Source organism: Tiliqua scincoides, chromosome 4, assembly GCF_035046505.1.
Source record: "Tiliqua scincoides isolate rTilSci1 chromosome 4, rTilSci1.hap2, whole genome shotgun sequence".
Classification (NCBI taxonomy): Eukaryota; Metazoa; Chordata; class Lepidosauria; order Squamata; family Scincidae; genus Tiliqua; species Tiliqua scincoides.
The window spans coordinates 137,712,497-137,729,682 of NC_089824.1; the positions used below are offsets into that span (position 1 = coordinate 137,712,497).

General features: G+C 44.4%; 1 protein-coding gene across 1 annotated transcript in view; it reads right to left on the reverse strand.

Annotated features, from left to right (window-relative positions):
* The window catches only part of LMO4 (LIM domain only 4), a 16,353-nt gene extending 7,246 nt beyond the window's left edge, over positions 1-9,107 (reverse strand). The window contains exons 1-2 of the mRNA XM_066625561.1: positions 8,538-9,107; positions 5,821-6,059 (exon numbers count right to left, since the gene is read on the reverse strand). Of these exons, the coding sequence (XP_066481658.1) occupies positions 5,821-6,056 (236 nt within the window). The 5' untranslated portion in view covers positions 6,057-6,059; positions 8,538-9,107. The remainder of the gene's footprint in view (positions 1-5,820; positions 6,060-8,537) is intronic.
* Positions 9,108-17,186: the final 8,079 nt, after the last annotated feature.

A 17,186-nucleotide genomic window follows, 5' to 3' on the forward strand; every position in this document is an offset into this window, starting at 1 on the left:
CATAGCATTAAGTATTTGCACAACCTTCTTTCTCAATAGTAAGGTCATCAAATTGTGCATCTCTGTATGTGTGTCAGTCTAGAAAATGCGTTACTATAGAAAGTGCTGTAATCTGAATGTTTGCTGCGTGCCTCTATATAGAGGGGAAAAAATAATTGCTTTGAGTTTTCCAGAATCAGTGCTTGCAGAGGGAGGCTTGTCATGTTCAAACTACTAATTTGCTGTCGCCACTTTATTGAAAATAGCCTGTAAGTTGTTATTAAATGTATCGACTGAACGACAGGGAGAGTAGTAAAACTGCCCCTTAAGATGGCTTTTAATAGGAAGCCTGAGAAACAAATTTTGCAGCAGCATCGATTTGAAGAGTTCAATCAAAACTCCATTTCAAAACTAATTAGTCTGAGATCCGCAACACACTGACACTTTCTTGCGAGTCAGAATGGGTACAAAGGGAAAGCTGAGCTAATACACTGCCAAGACCTCCAGCCCTAAAAAGGACTGAATTCTCTCGAAAACAGGAGGGATGCTATCCCAGCTCTACTCAATCAACAGGACTTCATCAAAGTGTATACAGAAACTACTGTGACTGCAGCTAGAACTTCCATACCAGGGTGACAGTCTCCCTCCTTACCAAGTCCCTTATATTATCAATGGCATGGTTATTTATGGCAAAATCATTTAAGCAGGCAAGCAAAGCTACTTTGGGTATGTTGTTGGAACATACTGCGACCAAAACAGTAACAATATTTATAACTGAAAGCTTTAAGTGTGACAAAAGGAAGATCTCCTAGTTGAATGAAAACCACCTCACTAAAATGAATACGACACACACACACACCACTCACCCACCCACCCACCCACACACCCCCTCTCTTTAGAGGCTGTGAGGTGGAAACATTGCCACAGAAAGCTGTAGAAGAGTTCAAATGCACCACCCATTTAAAAATCATTCTTTCATCATTCCAAATGTCTCTTTGCCCCTTCTTTTCACAAAGCATATCTGTTTTATACAATTCTGATATGCAGTTGTGCATATCAAATCTCAATTGAAGCAATTGTAATAACTGCAGCAGTCAAAACTGTAATCTAAAAAGCTCACACATCTTAACTCCAAATACATATCTTAACTAACAACCCAGCCTCCTTCTAAAATAATTCGGATTCTTAGAGATTGGCCTACAATGCATGCACATACACACATACCCCCCTTATTCTACAGATTGTTGCTATTTTACAACGTTTGGCAGCTACAAGACAAAGCATCCGGAGCCCATGCATCCACTTTCTGAGAAGTGTAATTTGACTTTTATTTTTCCTTCCCCACTGATGAGCATATTCTTCTTTTGTGGCGGGTTTAACAGAAGCGTAAAGAGAACTTTTTTCACCAGGAAAGGGAGACAATCAACTGTTAAGCTCCCCTCTCATGGAAAACTTGTTTTTACATGGGTTGTAAGAGAGAAGAGTTAATTAGCTAATCAGGAAGACTGTCCAGGACAGTATTTAATTTAAAAGGCTGGAGGCTTTAGGTGCTCAATTAAGTAGCTATCGGTCTCAGACTGGACTTTAATGGGCTCTTTTCTCTTTAACTCCAGCTCTGGGGGAGAGATACCCCAGGTCAGGCTAATTAAAGCTGGGGGACTCTTTAATTGCGATGACAGAAGTGGTTTCAGTTTCCTTTCTTTGGGTCTTGGAGTCCAAGGAGGTTGTTAATATTTCAACATTTGGGCAACACAATCAATTATCAACCTTGAGATGTTCCATATATGGACAAAAGGAAGATTCTACAATCTGTATGAACACTCAAGTGGCACCTTAAATTAATCACAGTTCCATTTCCCAAATCCACCCAACTACATTCCCACCTCACTGTCACTTTAAGGGGAGGAGGAAGGAGGGCTACAACTGCTGGAAGGAGGGCAACAACTGCTCTTTAACCGGCTGCCCCAAAATTCCATATACTGAACTGGAATACTTTCCCAACAAAACCACAGAAATGGACTGCAAGAATCATTTCAATGTTGTTCGAACTCAAAGCTCTGGATTACCAGTTCCACAATCCCACTTTCTCTATGCATGTGGAGAAGGGGTGAGAGAGAGCAAGGGATGATATATCTTTACTCAAACACATCTCAACTTCTGATGTGAAAGAAATGCCTAACCAATGCTACTGATCTAGGCACAATTGGTTTCCTACTCTGGATCCAAATTCCGCACCAGCTGTATCAGATGCAACAAAAGGCTACACAGAAAATTATGCTGAAGTACCTTTAATGGACTTGGCTCCAGGCATAACTACAGCCCAAGCACCTTAAAAGCACCAGAAGCTATTGATACTTAAAAGGGGGAGGAAGGCGGCTGTGGAAGTGCTGCATTAGAGAAGGGGAAAGAGGGAAAAAAAATCAGCCAAATTACGCTTGGTTAATTCAGAGTAACAGATCTGCCCCCAAGTGAATTGGAGGCCTTGAATTAATTCTGTTATGACAAATCAAGATAAACGTTCCCCCTAAATTGCATGCGATTTAATTAATTTTTGAGATCCTGGATTTTTTTTTTTCCAAGCTAATAGTTCACATGCTCCTGTGCTGTCATTGTGCTTGAGTGGGCAGACTTCAAAGTGATATTAAATAACCAACTATTAGATTTACCTAGCACGTCCTATTGGAAAAATGCCATTTAATTACCTAGCCTGTTCAATTAAAGGGACGGCATTCCCTGAATATAGCAGCTTGCTGTTGATTACCAGAAAAATGAACTGGTTGCCTGGCGGCTCCCTCCCGTTCCTCCCCACCTCAAATGGCTCATACTGTGGACAGCCATGTGAATGGCAATGAGCAGCAAGGGGAAAGGAGAACATCTTTTGCCTGTTGGAATGGGGATCAAGTGACTGCCCTGGCATGTCAGGCACAGAACCACTGTCATTAGGGGGGTGGGATGGGGGACTGAACTCTCTGTTCAACCACAGTCTAGACTGGCATCAATGCAACAAGGTCCCACTCCTTGCCCTTCTTCCTTTGCCCCACCCAGTGGATTCCAAGTGGAACACAAATATTAAGGAATCATAGTACATACACATTTGAATGTGAAAGTTCCCAGGCACTAGCCCTTTAACAAAAGTCTAGTTTGCCCCCCTTCCCCAAATCCACCTTAGCCTATTCTCCCTTCCCCCCTCTTTTCCAAGGCCAATTTTGTTAATTAAATGTTTTGTTTGCAACACAGCTCTCATTCATTTTGGACACGTCATTCCAGGCAGATCTAAGCCAGGGAGGAGATCTCATTAGATAAAACCTATCAGAACTAAGAGAAAATGGAGGAGACACTAATTAAAGCTCTTAATTGTGTAGATTCACTGCCACTGCTGCTGCTTTATCTGGAATCTCATGGCTGGGAGGGCTACCCATTATCTCCTTCCCTCCTGAAAAAAAAATGAAGTTTACTTAGGATACTCAGGTTGGGAGCAGAGTGAATGAATTGTGTGCACATGTGCACACACCCCCACCCACCCATGAAACCTGCAACAGCACTTAGCTAAATCAGGTGGGGTGGTTTTTGTAAAACCAGAGCTTAGGATCAGGAAGTTTAAAAGCCCCTTGGTAAAATCTGTTCAGGTCACCATCTCAAAGCAGCCAGTCCATTTCACCTCATGAAGACTGGATAATCAAGTATCTTCTCTGCTATATTCTGAACATCCCACTGTTGCTCCATTAACATCACCTTTAGCATTTCTGCCAGCAGACTACAGAACAAATCAGGACTTGGGAAGAATCTTCTCTGTGCGCTCTTCCCACCCAACCTCCAACCCTCCCCCCCCCCAACACACACTGCAGAATGCCAATGAAATGGTAGCACTCTGCAGGTTGTCAGTTGGTTGAGACATACAATTATCCTTAAAAAAATCACTGAAATAATAGTTGGAAATTCTGCAAGTTTGTATACTGGAGCCAGTTGTCCTTTATCCTATGGAAAGGATGGGCTTTTGGCAGAGCAAACCAAATACTGTATGTTAGAATGTTTTGATCTTCATTTTATTGGGCAAGTGGCACAGTTCTAGAGAAAAGTCAGCTGGTGGAACAAGTTCAAATTTACCATCTGATAAAGCACCCTATTTATAATAGCCCATATTAAAATTGTAATAAGGGTTGGCCACACAAGAACCTGAGGCAGAGATTCCAATAAGCTGGCCTGAACTTGCCTTAGGGGTACAGTAGACAACTTCTCTTTTTAATTAGTAGCGATCAGAAGAGGTTTGTTTGATGGTTTTAGGAGAGAGAGACGAAATCTGTACCATTCATTGAATCTGAACAGTAGTGTCAATTTTTCCACTTCAAACAAACCTCTTTTTCTAACCGTTCAGCTCTATTTAATTAGAATTCTGCCTCACTTATATGCAGTTGCTTCGGACAGGGATCAAGAATGCATCACAATAAGCCCGAACATACCAGTTCTCTAGCGTTTACTTAAAAAAAAAACTCAAACACTTAGAAAAATTAATGCTGCAATCCCTTAAAACCTTCCTATACCTATTTTGCTTTTTGTATTTTATTTAGCTGATTGAGGGTGCCAGTATAGAGTAAGGCAAAGGAAGCCTCTGCAGAAGCAGTAACGCATCCTTTCAAAACAGCAATACCTCCAAGCATAAGGAAAGTAGAATTCAGGGCAGCACTACAGCCAACTATTCTGTGGATGTACATACTAAACAGGCAGGAAAATGCTTAGGGGCGTCTATAAGAAGACGAGGTGGGATACCAGGAGTGGCTTTCAACCACAAACTATTCCCTTTTCTCTTCCAAGAACCAGGATACTTTTTTCAAACCTACTGTTAAATGTGATGATCAAGACTACCTTGACAACACCCCAGATGCCTTTACTTCACACTCTTTCTAGGCAAAAAAAAAGAAAAAGAAAAAAGGAAAGGTGGGAGGGGGCTGTTTAATTACTGGTTGCTGAACTAGAACACCTCCTCAAAGCATTCATGTGCATCAGTCTATCAAGTCATTTACTCAAATTAAATGTGTAATCCTTCAAAATGCCTCCTTTCAGAATGAGTTTAAAGGAGCTTGAATTCACCTGAAAAAATCCAACAAGCACCCACCCTCTCACATTTCCCCCCATTAACTGCACCAAAACTAGTTTTGAGATACAAACACATACTTTTTTTAAATGCAAAAATGGATGGAGATGAAGTTTTGACACAATGAGAAATATTTAAACATTCAGCTGAACACACACAGACACCCATTTTCCTCCTACACTGAAAGGCAAGCAAGAGTCCACCAAAAGCTGCTATGTCTCAATCTGTATTATGGGATTATGTGTTTGTGCATGCATGTGCATGCATGACACACAGTCATGGTCCCTGAAACAGTAATCAACTCTTCCACAATGAGTATGGAGAATGAATCATCCAGTAGCCACTTAAAGGTGCTTATGCAAATAGTATTATAAATCAGATCCTAGAAAAGGTATGCATTTCAGTGTTTGAGCCTGGTCACCACAGCCCTAACAAACTTATCCAGCCTCTCCCTCTCTAACGTTCCAGGTAAGCACACTAATACCGCCTCTGGTAGCTGGCTGATTGAGTTGGGACCTCATAAGAGTCCAGGAGTGCCTTAGAAGTTTCATCCATTCACACCTCCCCATGGACCTCCTGTCCAACTTTAGTTATCCAGAAGAGGAATTGCTCCAATAAATTAGGCCTCTAGTTTTGAAGCACCACCTGCTGCCAGACACTTTCCACTGCTACACAGAGATTTGTATTATGTGTATGCATAGCAACTCCTCAGGCAGCCAGCCTACCTCCCCTCCTCCTTCCCCCTCTCTCACCTGATGTAGTCGTTTCTGCACAGGATCATGCCGCTCTTCGTGTAGCAAGATGTACCAATTTCTCCCAGCTGAGCCTGGCAGCAGGAGCACTTCAGGCACCGGCTGTGCCAATAGCTATCCATGGCATAGAGCAAGAAGCGGTCTGCAATCTTTCCCCCACAGCCTGCACATCTTTTCCACGAGAGGGAGCCACTGGTGACTGGGGGAGGCTGCGAGCTGCTGCCTGGGTTCACCATGGTCTTCGTGTGAGAGAGAAAGAGAGAGAAAGAAAAATGAAAGGAGAGGTTAGGAATCTGGCCAGGAGCTTTTCCAACTTGCCTGTCTAAGGCAGAACTATGCAAAGAAGGGGGAGCAGCCACTTGTTTACTTTTCAGAGTCTTTGTTCTGGGTTAATTAGCCACCTCCCATTCCAAGTTGGCTAGTGATGCCCAATGACAGTTTTAGCCTGCTATACTGCTGTCAAACTCACAGTGACCCCCAGCTTTGTTTGCTGCCACTAAAGTACACACACCTGGAGTCACAAAGTCTACATGGTCCTCCCAGATATAAATTGATGGGCCCCACACAACTAAAATGCAAAGGGCAGGCAGAAAAAAGCAGCCTGGATGAAGCCAGCACCACTCTTGGGAAAGTGCAGCTGTAGATCACAAGTTGGGAACAGATCTGGGGACTGTTTAACTTTGTTTTGCAGGACAGGCAAGCACAGCACTGGAGAAAGCCCAAAAAGTCACGAAACTGGTTTTTCAAGCTCTCCTTTTTCATGTATTGTTAACTTACAGAGGCCCCAGCCATGATTGCCCCAATTTTATTTTAATTTTTAAAAAAGATCAAATGAAGTGGGGTGTGCCCCCCAGGACTCTTTACGGAATAATAATAGATGACTGAACTTTCAGAAGCCTGTTAACTTCCTATACAAACAGAATCTACTTTTGTCTCACTAATCTGCCCTTGATCAGCAATTTAAATGCTAAACGCTTTGTTGCCCTAAAAAAGTTTTGTGGTTAACAGCAGAGAGGCACAGAACAATCAAGTGTGCCCCACTCAGGAAGCAGCTAGCATGGCTGCCTCAGAAATTGCTGTGTTCTCTCTTTTTTCTTTTCCTTTTTTAAACATACACACAAACCCAGAAGTGTGTTCCTCACTTTCCAGTAAACGATTTAAAAGGCGTAGAGCAGAGAGACTAATATTGGAACCAATTCATAAAGCTTACTTTGAACAGATTAATTTGCTCTGCCTCCAATCCAGACACCAATAGACTGAGGCTCCTTCAGTCACTTATACTATAAAAAGATCAAGTTATTTACTGCCAATTAAGCAGCATGTTTTGCCTTTGTCCTTCGTAAGCTGTATGTGCTCAACCTAAGGCATCTGGCTATTCACTAAGACCATATCTCAGGAGACCCCCCCCCCCAAAAAAAAGAAAGGGAGGGCAAACTTTTCCTGCCACTTGCCCAACTTGGTTACAACAGAGTGTCAGGTTCCTTAAAATAGGCCAATTTTAAAAAAAAACAAAAAAAAACTGAACACAGGATTTCCTTCAAAATAACTCCTGATCATATGTTCAGTTGACCACGCAATAAACCAGACTGCGAACTGCACCAATTAAGACTGTAACTAAAAACCCTGAGACTTGGGAAAGAGAACCACTCTAAAAGCCATTAGCATTGCATTTCTCTGAATGCATCATATACCTTTATGTAAATTGATTTCTGATGCATTTAACTCTCAGAATGGCCTTTTGTTACCGTTTCCAGACCTAGGAATCTCTATTTCTTCATACTCTTGATTTAAGAAAAAAAATAATAATTCATAATTATGTAAACCCCACTTCAGATCCTTTCAACAAGAACAAAAAAACAAGAACACAAACCTTGCTGTCTTACCACCACCCTCCCAAGTCTTTGCGGAAAAGTAAATATTATATAAAAAAGGAAAGGCTACACTGACAGAAGCATCCAGTAACCCCATTAAGCTAAAGCTCTTAAGGACAAGCAATACCTTAATGCTGATTAAATCTAAAAGAGATGAATCAAGAGGACTGACCAGAAAGTGACTCCCTTGATAACTAAGGACGGGCCCTCATCAAGTTTCATTTGGAAGAGGGGGTGGGAGAGGAGAAAAAGAGAAGGAAAGCTTTTAACTTAAATAGGCTTACTCTGGTAATTACACAGCCAAGTAATTTAGGTTCTGGAACAGAGGCAATGAAACAGAAAGGAGAGCTGGCAGCTAGAGGCAAAACACACACCCCCTCCCTCCTTTTAACAACGTCTCTGGTGATTTTAATGGAGACCAAGGGAGGGACAAGCGGAGAGCTTGCGATTTGTAGCGCACACACACAAAAATGGATGCTTAATTCACGGCTTGGTTTTAATTAGGTTGATTCATCAAATTTCCCCGAGCAAACCAGGAAAAAAGGAGGAGGGGGATGAGAAGAGAAAGAGTGGGGGGGGAATGGCTCAGTTGGACTCCCCCCCCCGCCTGCCTGCCAGCCAGCCAGCCACTGTTGCAAAATAGTGCTTGCTACAAAGAAAGTGGGCGATCGTCCCTCCCACCTCTCCCACTCGCAAGGGGGAAAAGCGGTGCGGGGCAAGGCAGCCTTTGTACGCTGGCCAGGAGTTCCAGCCCCGGGAGGCTGAGCCCAGGCGGAGGAGGGGTGGGTGCCTTCCCAGGGAGAGGGGGGCTTGTCAAGGCAACAAGGGGGGAAGGGTCCGCCTTACCTGGGTCCCCTCCCCGGTGCAAGAGGCCGCGGACAACGTGGCTGGGGGTCTGGGGGAGGCGAGCAGGGTCTCCTCGCCCGCTGCCGCAGCCCGACGCCGGGCAGAACCCACAGCCCCGGCTGGGAGAGGGCAGGCAGAACGTCCTGGAGGCGCCCGCTTCGCTCCTGCCTTCCCTGTTCGCCTTCCTCCTCCTCCTCCTGCCGCCCCTGGAGGGGAGCTGCAGAGCTCAGCGGCTGCCGCTGGGCTGCGAGGCGAGCACGGGCGCCGCCGCCGCAATCGCCGGTCAAGTTTTGGCAGGGCTGGCCGCACTTCGGAGCGCGCTCTCGCCTGCCGCCTCCTCCTTCTCCCACCCGGGCGGCTCTGGCAGGCGAAGCAACCCCGGTCCCGGGCAAGTCCTTCGCGAAGGAGCGCTGGAGGGAGAGCGGAGCGGAGCGAAGGGGCGCTGCTGCTGCTGGGGCGGCTCTGCTGCCGCAGCTCCTACGCCGAGGCTTCCCAGGAGCGGCGGAGGCGCTGGCCGGACGCGCAAGGAGGCCCCTCTCGCTGGCGCCCTCCGTGCCTCTCTGCGTGGCTCTCCCCCATGTGTTACTGACAGAGCCGAGTCCCAACTACTCCGCAGCCCGGCCCCGCGCGTCACCGCCCCGCCGCCAATCCGCCCGCCGCTTGTTCAGGCGGAATAATAAAACCTGCCAATCGCGAGCAGCACAAAGGCACGGGCGGGGGGCGGGCAGGGCCAGTCAGGTGGGGAGCCAGCGAGCTGCAACAGAAGCTCCGCCGGGCTGGGCTGGCTGGCTTCCCGTCCACTCCCGGCAGAGCTTGCAGACCTTTCCTGGCCCCTCCGAGGAAGAAGGCGTCGCTGCTCGCTGCGGCTCCTGCAGTTCACAGCCCAAGCCCATGCGTGTCTACTCAGAAGTAAGTCCCAGTAGGACCAACCAGGCTTACTCCCAGGTAAGTGTGGGAATCCACACTTACTGGGAGTAAGCCCCATTGACTATAATAGTACTTACCTCTGAGTAGACATGCATAGGCTTGGGCTCTAAGGCTGCTGTCCTGTCTACACTTACCTGGGAGTAAGACTCATTGAACACAGTGGGACTGACTTCTGAGTAGACATGCATGGATTGGGCTTGAAGGCTGCTGTCTTGTCTACGCTTACCTGGGAGTAAGCCCCATTGACTATAAAGTAACTGACTTCTGAGCAGACATGCATAGGATTGGGTTCTCAAGCTGCAAACCTATACACTCTTTCCTGGGAGTAAGACTCATTGAACATAATGGAGTTTACTTCTGAGTAGACATGCCTGGGCGTGTGCTGTAAGGCGTCAGTCCTACGCGTGCTCCCTTGCGAGTAAGCCCCCTCGCAGCTGGCTTCACACAAAACAAGTTCCGAATAAACACCTCCCGGTACTGGGGGTTGCATGAAGGAGAGTGTACTCCTTCCAGCACGTGCCTTACTTTGGAGTAGCCCGCTGAACTCACGCCACACAACTTGCAGGCACCCGATTGCAACTGCCCTACTCGAAGGCTGCGATCCAACAGGTTCTTGTTCAGGCGTCAGCCCCGCTGTACTCCATAGTACGGTGCTTACTTCCGAGTGGACGTGGCAGATGATCGGGCTACAGGGCTGCCCGAAGTAGAGAACGTTACGGTGAGGTTGTTTCAGAGTCGACCTGCACGGAATCGGGTCTTGCCAATTGAAAGCCAAACACACTTATTCAAGAGTTAAGCTCCCTTGCATTCAATAGAACTTTCTTCTGAGTAACTATGCATAGTAGGACCCCTGGATGAGGCTAATTTGGCTACCAAACTGGAACAGCAATAGTAGGCAGGCGCTGGGTACAAGAAGACTACAATAGTGTGTATGCTTACCTGGGAGTAAATACAGTCCAACTCAATGAGACACTCTGAGCAGACATGCCTAGGATTGCATTGTAATAGTACATGCCAGGTACACCCTATTCCTAGTGAATTCAGTGGGACTTTCAAACCATCTAGGAACAGTTTGGTATCAACTAACAGCCCAAGCCTATGCATATTTACTCAGAAGTAATAAGACCTACTCCCAGATAAATATGATAGGATTGCAGCCTAGGTCAACTGAATGGGCACATCGCCACTTAGAATCTCATGAAAGCATCTTCTGTGCTCCTTGTCAGAGGGTAAGGTTAAATCCTGGGCACATACTGCCTTTGTATACTGTACTATTAAAGCTGTGGTACATCCTGTGCCATCCTTATTTCATTGATACTTTCAACTAAAAGTAGGTAATACTAAAAGAATCTGACTTCTCCAGAGCCACCCAGGAGAGCAGGCATTTGAGCCCAAGTATCACAGGTCCATGCATAGGATTGTGCCCTAAGAGAATCAGCCCGGGAAGCACAGGCAAAGGAGTTTCACAGCAAAATCCAATGCTACTTATTGAACTGCTTTTTCCTAGAACCCAATAATACTTAGCGTCTGTATCATGTTTTTGAGTGCCCACAGTGCTTCCTACCTCTTGCCTTGTAACCTTTACAACAACCCTGTAATGTCAGCAAACATTATTATTATTCCCAAATCACATCAGAGACAGAGAGGGAACACATTGCCCAAGGTGTGGCATTTATGGCACTGATGAGAGTCAAACTTGGGCCTTCCCTGTTGTAGTTTGGACTTTTAACCACTACACGACTACACCATTCCAGCTGTCTAATAAGTTCCCAATTTCTGATTTAGTGGTGCAGCAGAAAAATCTGCCAGTGGGGAAGCCCACCTAGACTCTGCAGTGGTCACTTTCCAAGACAAGTGTTAGATCAGGTTTTGAAAGAAACTTGTATTTTATTCCACCCTAGTCAGGTTTACTCAGCAGTACCATCGAGTTCAGTGGGACTTACTACTCCCAAGAAAGTATCCCTAAGTATTCAAACGAGACTTGATCTGCTCTCTTTCTTTGAAAGAAAGTGAAAAAGTACCCTCAGATTGTCAGTGATTGCCTATGCCAACCCAGTAGTCAACTCCAACAGGGTAACCTTTTTCCTTCACCTTTGTGCTGTGCATCTAACTTGGATTGAAAGCATTCTAGGGAACTGACAATGTGCCTTTATATTCCATCAGTCCCTAGCATAACTGTGGTGCTAAACATTATTAAGACACTTGATAAAACCCCTGCTAATTGGGTAAGGGGCACTTTTTCAAGTGGGTGCTCCTTTATTTAGCAGGGGGAGAGTAACAGACCCACCTCACCCCAGCACTGTCTGTTCTAGTGGCTGTCTGCTGGTATTCATTTGCATTTTTTTAGATTGTGAGCCCTTTTGGGACAGGGAGCCATTTAGTTATTTGATTTTTCTCTGTAAACCGCTTTGTGAACTTTTAGTTGAAAAGCGGTATATAAATACTGTTAATAATTAATAATAAAACAATTTTTACTACCCTTTTCAATGTGTTTTGTTCAGCTCTACGAGGATCACCTGCTACAGCCTCTCAAAACTGCAGTTCTCAAACATGCAGGCTGGTCCACAAACTAGTTGAGCAGGTCCCCTTGTCTTTTTCTAGGCAAGAGGCAGAAACTCAATACATGCTACTTTTCACAGTATGGAAGTCCAGTGATAGTGCAAGCTGTACCTATTGAACTTGTGTTGCCTATTAGAAAAAAAGTGGCAGTCTTAGTTCTTGGGCAGAGGTTTTGCCCAGCATTAGTATCTGATCTGTCCATTAACCCAGTCTGTCAAATAAACCCAGAAAAGTGACTAGCTGGCACAAGCCATTTGTGACACAAATGAACCAACTTTTTAAAGGCTTTCCTACCTTTAGGAAAGACAGGCATTTCCCCAGGTGAGTGTGACTCTTTGCAAGCTTGCTTTGTGACTACGAAATGCTGAGAACTGAAGCCAAGGCCTTGCTTGTATCTGGAAAGGTTTATCTCCATCACTGAACAAAAGCTCTCATAAGCTCTAGGAGTCCATTGCTCTTTGGTTAATTGGTATTTAGGGCTCTTTCTCTAGACCACTTTATTGATAATTAATAAGTATTCCTCTTTCCATTGAAGGAGGGTGTGTGCAGATCATCAAGGCAGCAGTCCTCAACCCACTTACCCCAGGTCAGCCTGGCCGAGGTCAATGGAATGGGCCTACTCCAGATTGCAGCCAGAAGTATTAACACTGATTATGTTGATATTAAAGTAATACAGGGTCAAGCCTTCCATCTTCATTTTTTGCTCAGAAATTTCAGAGAGCACTTTGGACTCAGCCCGACACTTCACCAGCTCCTCATGTGGTGTGCTCCTTCGGACAAAATTTGATCCTTTGATTGGAAAAGTTTTTGAACAGGAAAAACAAAAATTGTGAGCAGCTTCACTCTCATCAGAGCAGTGGCCATTGATTTTTAAGTACTCCTTGTTGAAATCAATGGGGAGTTCAGCTTAAAAATTAATGCTACTGTAACTCAGGGTTATTAATACCCCATAAAATTTTTAAAGAGGAATGTGTTTTACGTTTGGCTGGCAGTTAACAGCGCATTGTGCCATTTAAAAAGGCAATACCATAGTTCTTTAAAACAAACAACCGCGCTAACTGGAACAGAGTGAGGACCAGTTAAAGGAATTAAATATCCAGTAGTGTAAAATTCTAATGGAAAAATGAAATATTAATTCCGTGCCTAGGACAGTCGTCAAGGCCCGTGCATAACTAAAGTTATAGGCAAATATCCCCCAAAGGAGAAATATTGGCAGAAGAAACTTGAGGTGCACACAACACTGTTTTTTCATGTAACAAAGAATAGGAGGCTGCCTTCCTTGATGGTTCCTTTTCCATGATATATCTTTCATGCACAGTATACACTGAAATATGCACAGGATTTAAGTGCAACAGAAGAATGAAGGAAATAGCTGAAGACTGTAGATTTCACTTCTCTAATACTGCCAGTGGCACAAGAGATGCTGGTCTTAAAACAAAGGGCACAGTTGATGGCAGACAGCACCCCCCCCCCTCCGCTGCAGACAACATGCACTTATTCCTCAATGTGCAATTAGTTCTGCCAACTCACTGGTTCTACACAGATTGTTTTAAACAGTTCAATAGATTTATGTACCAGATATGAATGACAAGGTACAACCTTTGCACTAAAAAAAAGTAACATTGACTGGTGTTACACACACTGCTGCAGTTATTGTGAGACATATGAATGTGGCCACAACAAATGTAAGACATCACTGGTTGCGCCCAATTTAATATTGGATGCGTTCAAGAAGAGGTCTTTAAAATCCTGATAATCTTGCTTTCTCGCACAAACTATAAAAGCAGCAGTTTTGTTGAAACCTCATGAAAGCCACTCATGTTTTATCTTGCAAGTCATCCTAGATGGGTGGTGCCTGGTGAGTGGAGAAAACACTTAACACATGCTCAGGGGCACTCTTGATTTTCATGTGCTCCAGTGCTTGTCTTTAAATATGGTTTCTGGGACAGAGTCCTGGCTCAAATGAACCTACAGCACAAGCTTCTGCATATTTACTTGGAAGTAAGTTTTTTGTGTGTTTAATGGAGCTTACTCCCAGGTATGTGTGCATCATTTAGTGGACCTAGTACCCAAGCTAGCAACTGATTCATAGCAAGGGAGCCTAAACTCTCCCCAAGTCGACATACAATAAAAGCAGAACAAATAAAATGCAATAAAAACAAACCAATAGATCAGAGCAATTTGTTAGAGCAAAGACAGTTCAACTGTTAGCCTGCACACCAAATGACCACAGATCTGTGTCATTCATTTAGGTCTGCCCCAGTTACATGTCAAGAGGAGGTATGAGTGAAGGTTATGGCACAAAAGGTGCACAAGGGTAGGATGTGTGGGACTTTCTTCCCACTTGCAGCTCCTTGCTCAAGGATTGCCAGCTTTGGAGCCAGTCTCTGTACGCACCCCTTCAACAACAATTGGATTTGCAGATGATATTGTTGAGTTCCATGCCAGGAAGAGTATCACATGCTAATTCCTGCATAACAAACCTCTGTTGAAGGAACAGGAGTAGACCAGGGCATCCTTTTTTCTGTTGGCAACTGGCAGTATTTCACCCCATTCCCATACCTTTCTGTTATCAGAGCTTTGATGAGTTTTGTGCTTTTAAACACAGCCCCACTTTCCATATTTCTAGGGCCAGCCCAAGACTTCCTGACACCCAAAGCTGCATGTCTAATGTTGCCCCCTCTTACCTGATGATGTGCCAGCCTCTGCACCTTTCATTTTCTAGTGCTCTAGTTCTGCATTCTCCTCCCCCTCCACGTTTCCTCTTCCTCTTTGTCCCCTTCTCCTTTTCCAGTCCAGGGGGGTGGAAGGACAAACAGTGGAGGCAAGTGGGCAGACAGAGATGGGAACCTCCCCCCCACCACCAATCTGCTACATGGTATAACCATTTCCATTGGACCAACCCTGGCCTATTGTAAGTTGGTCCAGAATTAAACTGGAAGGGGTTCACTTGCCTACTAACAAAGTATGGATCTAGGTGAACTTTTATTAGCCAAGAAATTCCAGGAGCTTGGTATCATGACAAAGAGGACTCCAGGGGAATGGTCAGCAACATTGGTTCCATCCACAGACTCTCTCTAAGTCCAGCGGAGGCACAAGCTCTTTGATCCCAGAATGATGGCTTGGGCACAGACCTTCCCTTACTACCACCCCTGATACTTGTAGATGGGAATAAGCAGGTCCAGTGACTTTAGAGCCAGGATGGTGTAGTGGCCTAGGGTTAGACTTGGAAGATCCAGGAGGGAAGGAACTGTGTACACCATCCTCAGCTCCTTGGAAGAAACAGCTAACTAGCAACACTGGAAAGATGGATCTCATCTCCCCCATTTTCCTATTCATGCTGTGCTTCAAAGCTTCTCTACTTTGCACAGATTTAGTGGCAACCCAATCTAGACACACAGGTCTGCCATTGACACACCTTCCCAGGATGGAAAGCATGAAAGAGTCTATGCTTTGGGGGCTTGGCTGGAGCCCTTGCCTACCCTTTGGAAAATTAGTCAAATATTATTTGAGTTACACTGGCTCCTGACTGATTTCCAAGCCCATTTCAAGATTCCTGTTCCTCACTTTTAAAGTCTAAATGGTTTGGGTCTAGAGTACCGCAAGGAACTCTTTCACACATATGGTTTTGCCCATCCGTTGAGCTCATCAGGGAAGGCTCTGTGTTCCACCACCTAGGTGAGGTTGGTGGAGCAGGCTGTTGTTGAGCCACCAGCAGTCAGTGTAGACAATCCTGGACTACAGAGAACGTTGGTCTGACTTTGTCTACAACAGATTAATTTGTTAATATTTAATTTTAATTTAATTATAATATTTAATTAATATTTAATTTTGCTGCTTTGGAGCTACAGTATCTTGGAGGCCTTTTTGGCCAAAAGGCAGATTGCAAATTTTAAAATTTGAAAAACGTAGGGAAAAAAACATCAGGATGTGTTCTCAGAATCAGGGACTATGCTGGAGGTCAGGTAAGAAGCCCTGAGGGAGCTGAACTGAGCCCCTTGGTCACCAGTGCCCTTTCCATAATACAAGAGAAACGGTGGTTTCTTTGGCTAGTGAAAAGTACTTTCACATGTCAGTAAATCAAAGTAACACCATCTTTCTCTGAAGCAGTTTTGAGGCAATTGAAAACAGTTGCCCCACTAAACAAGGAAATTGAATTATCTGTGTGCCGCTGATCATAGCAAGGCTTGGATGTAGTGAGGAGGGGGGAATAATCCATGTGCAAAAGCACACAATCCATTTACAGCTGACCAGGCATTCTAAAGGGACAACTGTTTTCACATGTCTCCGTGCTAATTACCAAAACAGCCCCAATGATAGAGTAAAGTGACATATGAAAGTAATCAAAGTGTTGAATGACTACCCAATGCGTGACTAGCAATAAGGCTGAATGGGTACCTAAGGCAATAAAGTGCTCTAAACCTGTGGCTGTAAAAGCTACCTGCAAAGTAATGTGCGAACATATGTTAGCAGGAAGATTTTAGCCCGAGATATTTCTTTACCAATGACAATGTGAAGACTAACATTATCCCTTTTGAAAATGCAAGAAAATAAATGACTGTAGTTCTCTGTAATAAAAAAAAAAAATGCAGGTGTACTTGAACCACAGCGCCACCTGTGGGTGTCCTTTATTTCTGCAATTTTTGGCTCAAATGGTTCAAAAGTAAAGTTCAGAGTAATATGGGGGGGAGGAGAAATAAAATTTGTGTGTGTGTGTGAAATTGTGGGATGACAAATTACTTACATGTTTTGATGCCACTCAAAAAATAATGCATTCAACAGGTGAATTTAAATTGCAATGAAATAGCTGTACTTTTCGTGTTTATGCAAAGTTCTGTGGCATTGTTCATATACACATATACATTGTTCATATACAGTGCTAGTTACCTTGCATTATAAGGAGATGTCCAACAGGTGTAGCTCTCCATATCACATCTCCGTGACACCCTCTGTCAGGAATAAAGGCAATAATCCTATCAGGCTCATAAAAGGATTGCTTCTTTTTTGGTTTCTTATGGCATCCTGCCTGTGCTGAAATTGCACAGGTAAACCCTTGCTATTTCTGTTTCAGGGCAGCCTCACCTGCTTAATTTCTGCATCCCAGTCCTGCTGTTAAAAAAGCATGGGAGTAATAAATGTTGCAATCCTGCCAAAAAGTTATTG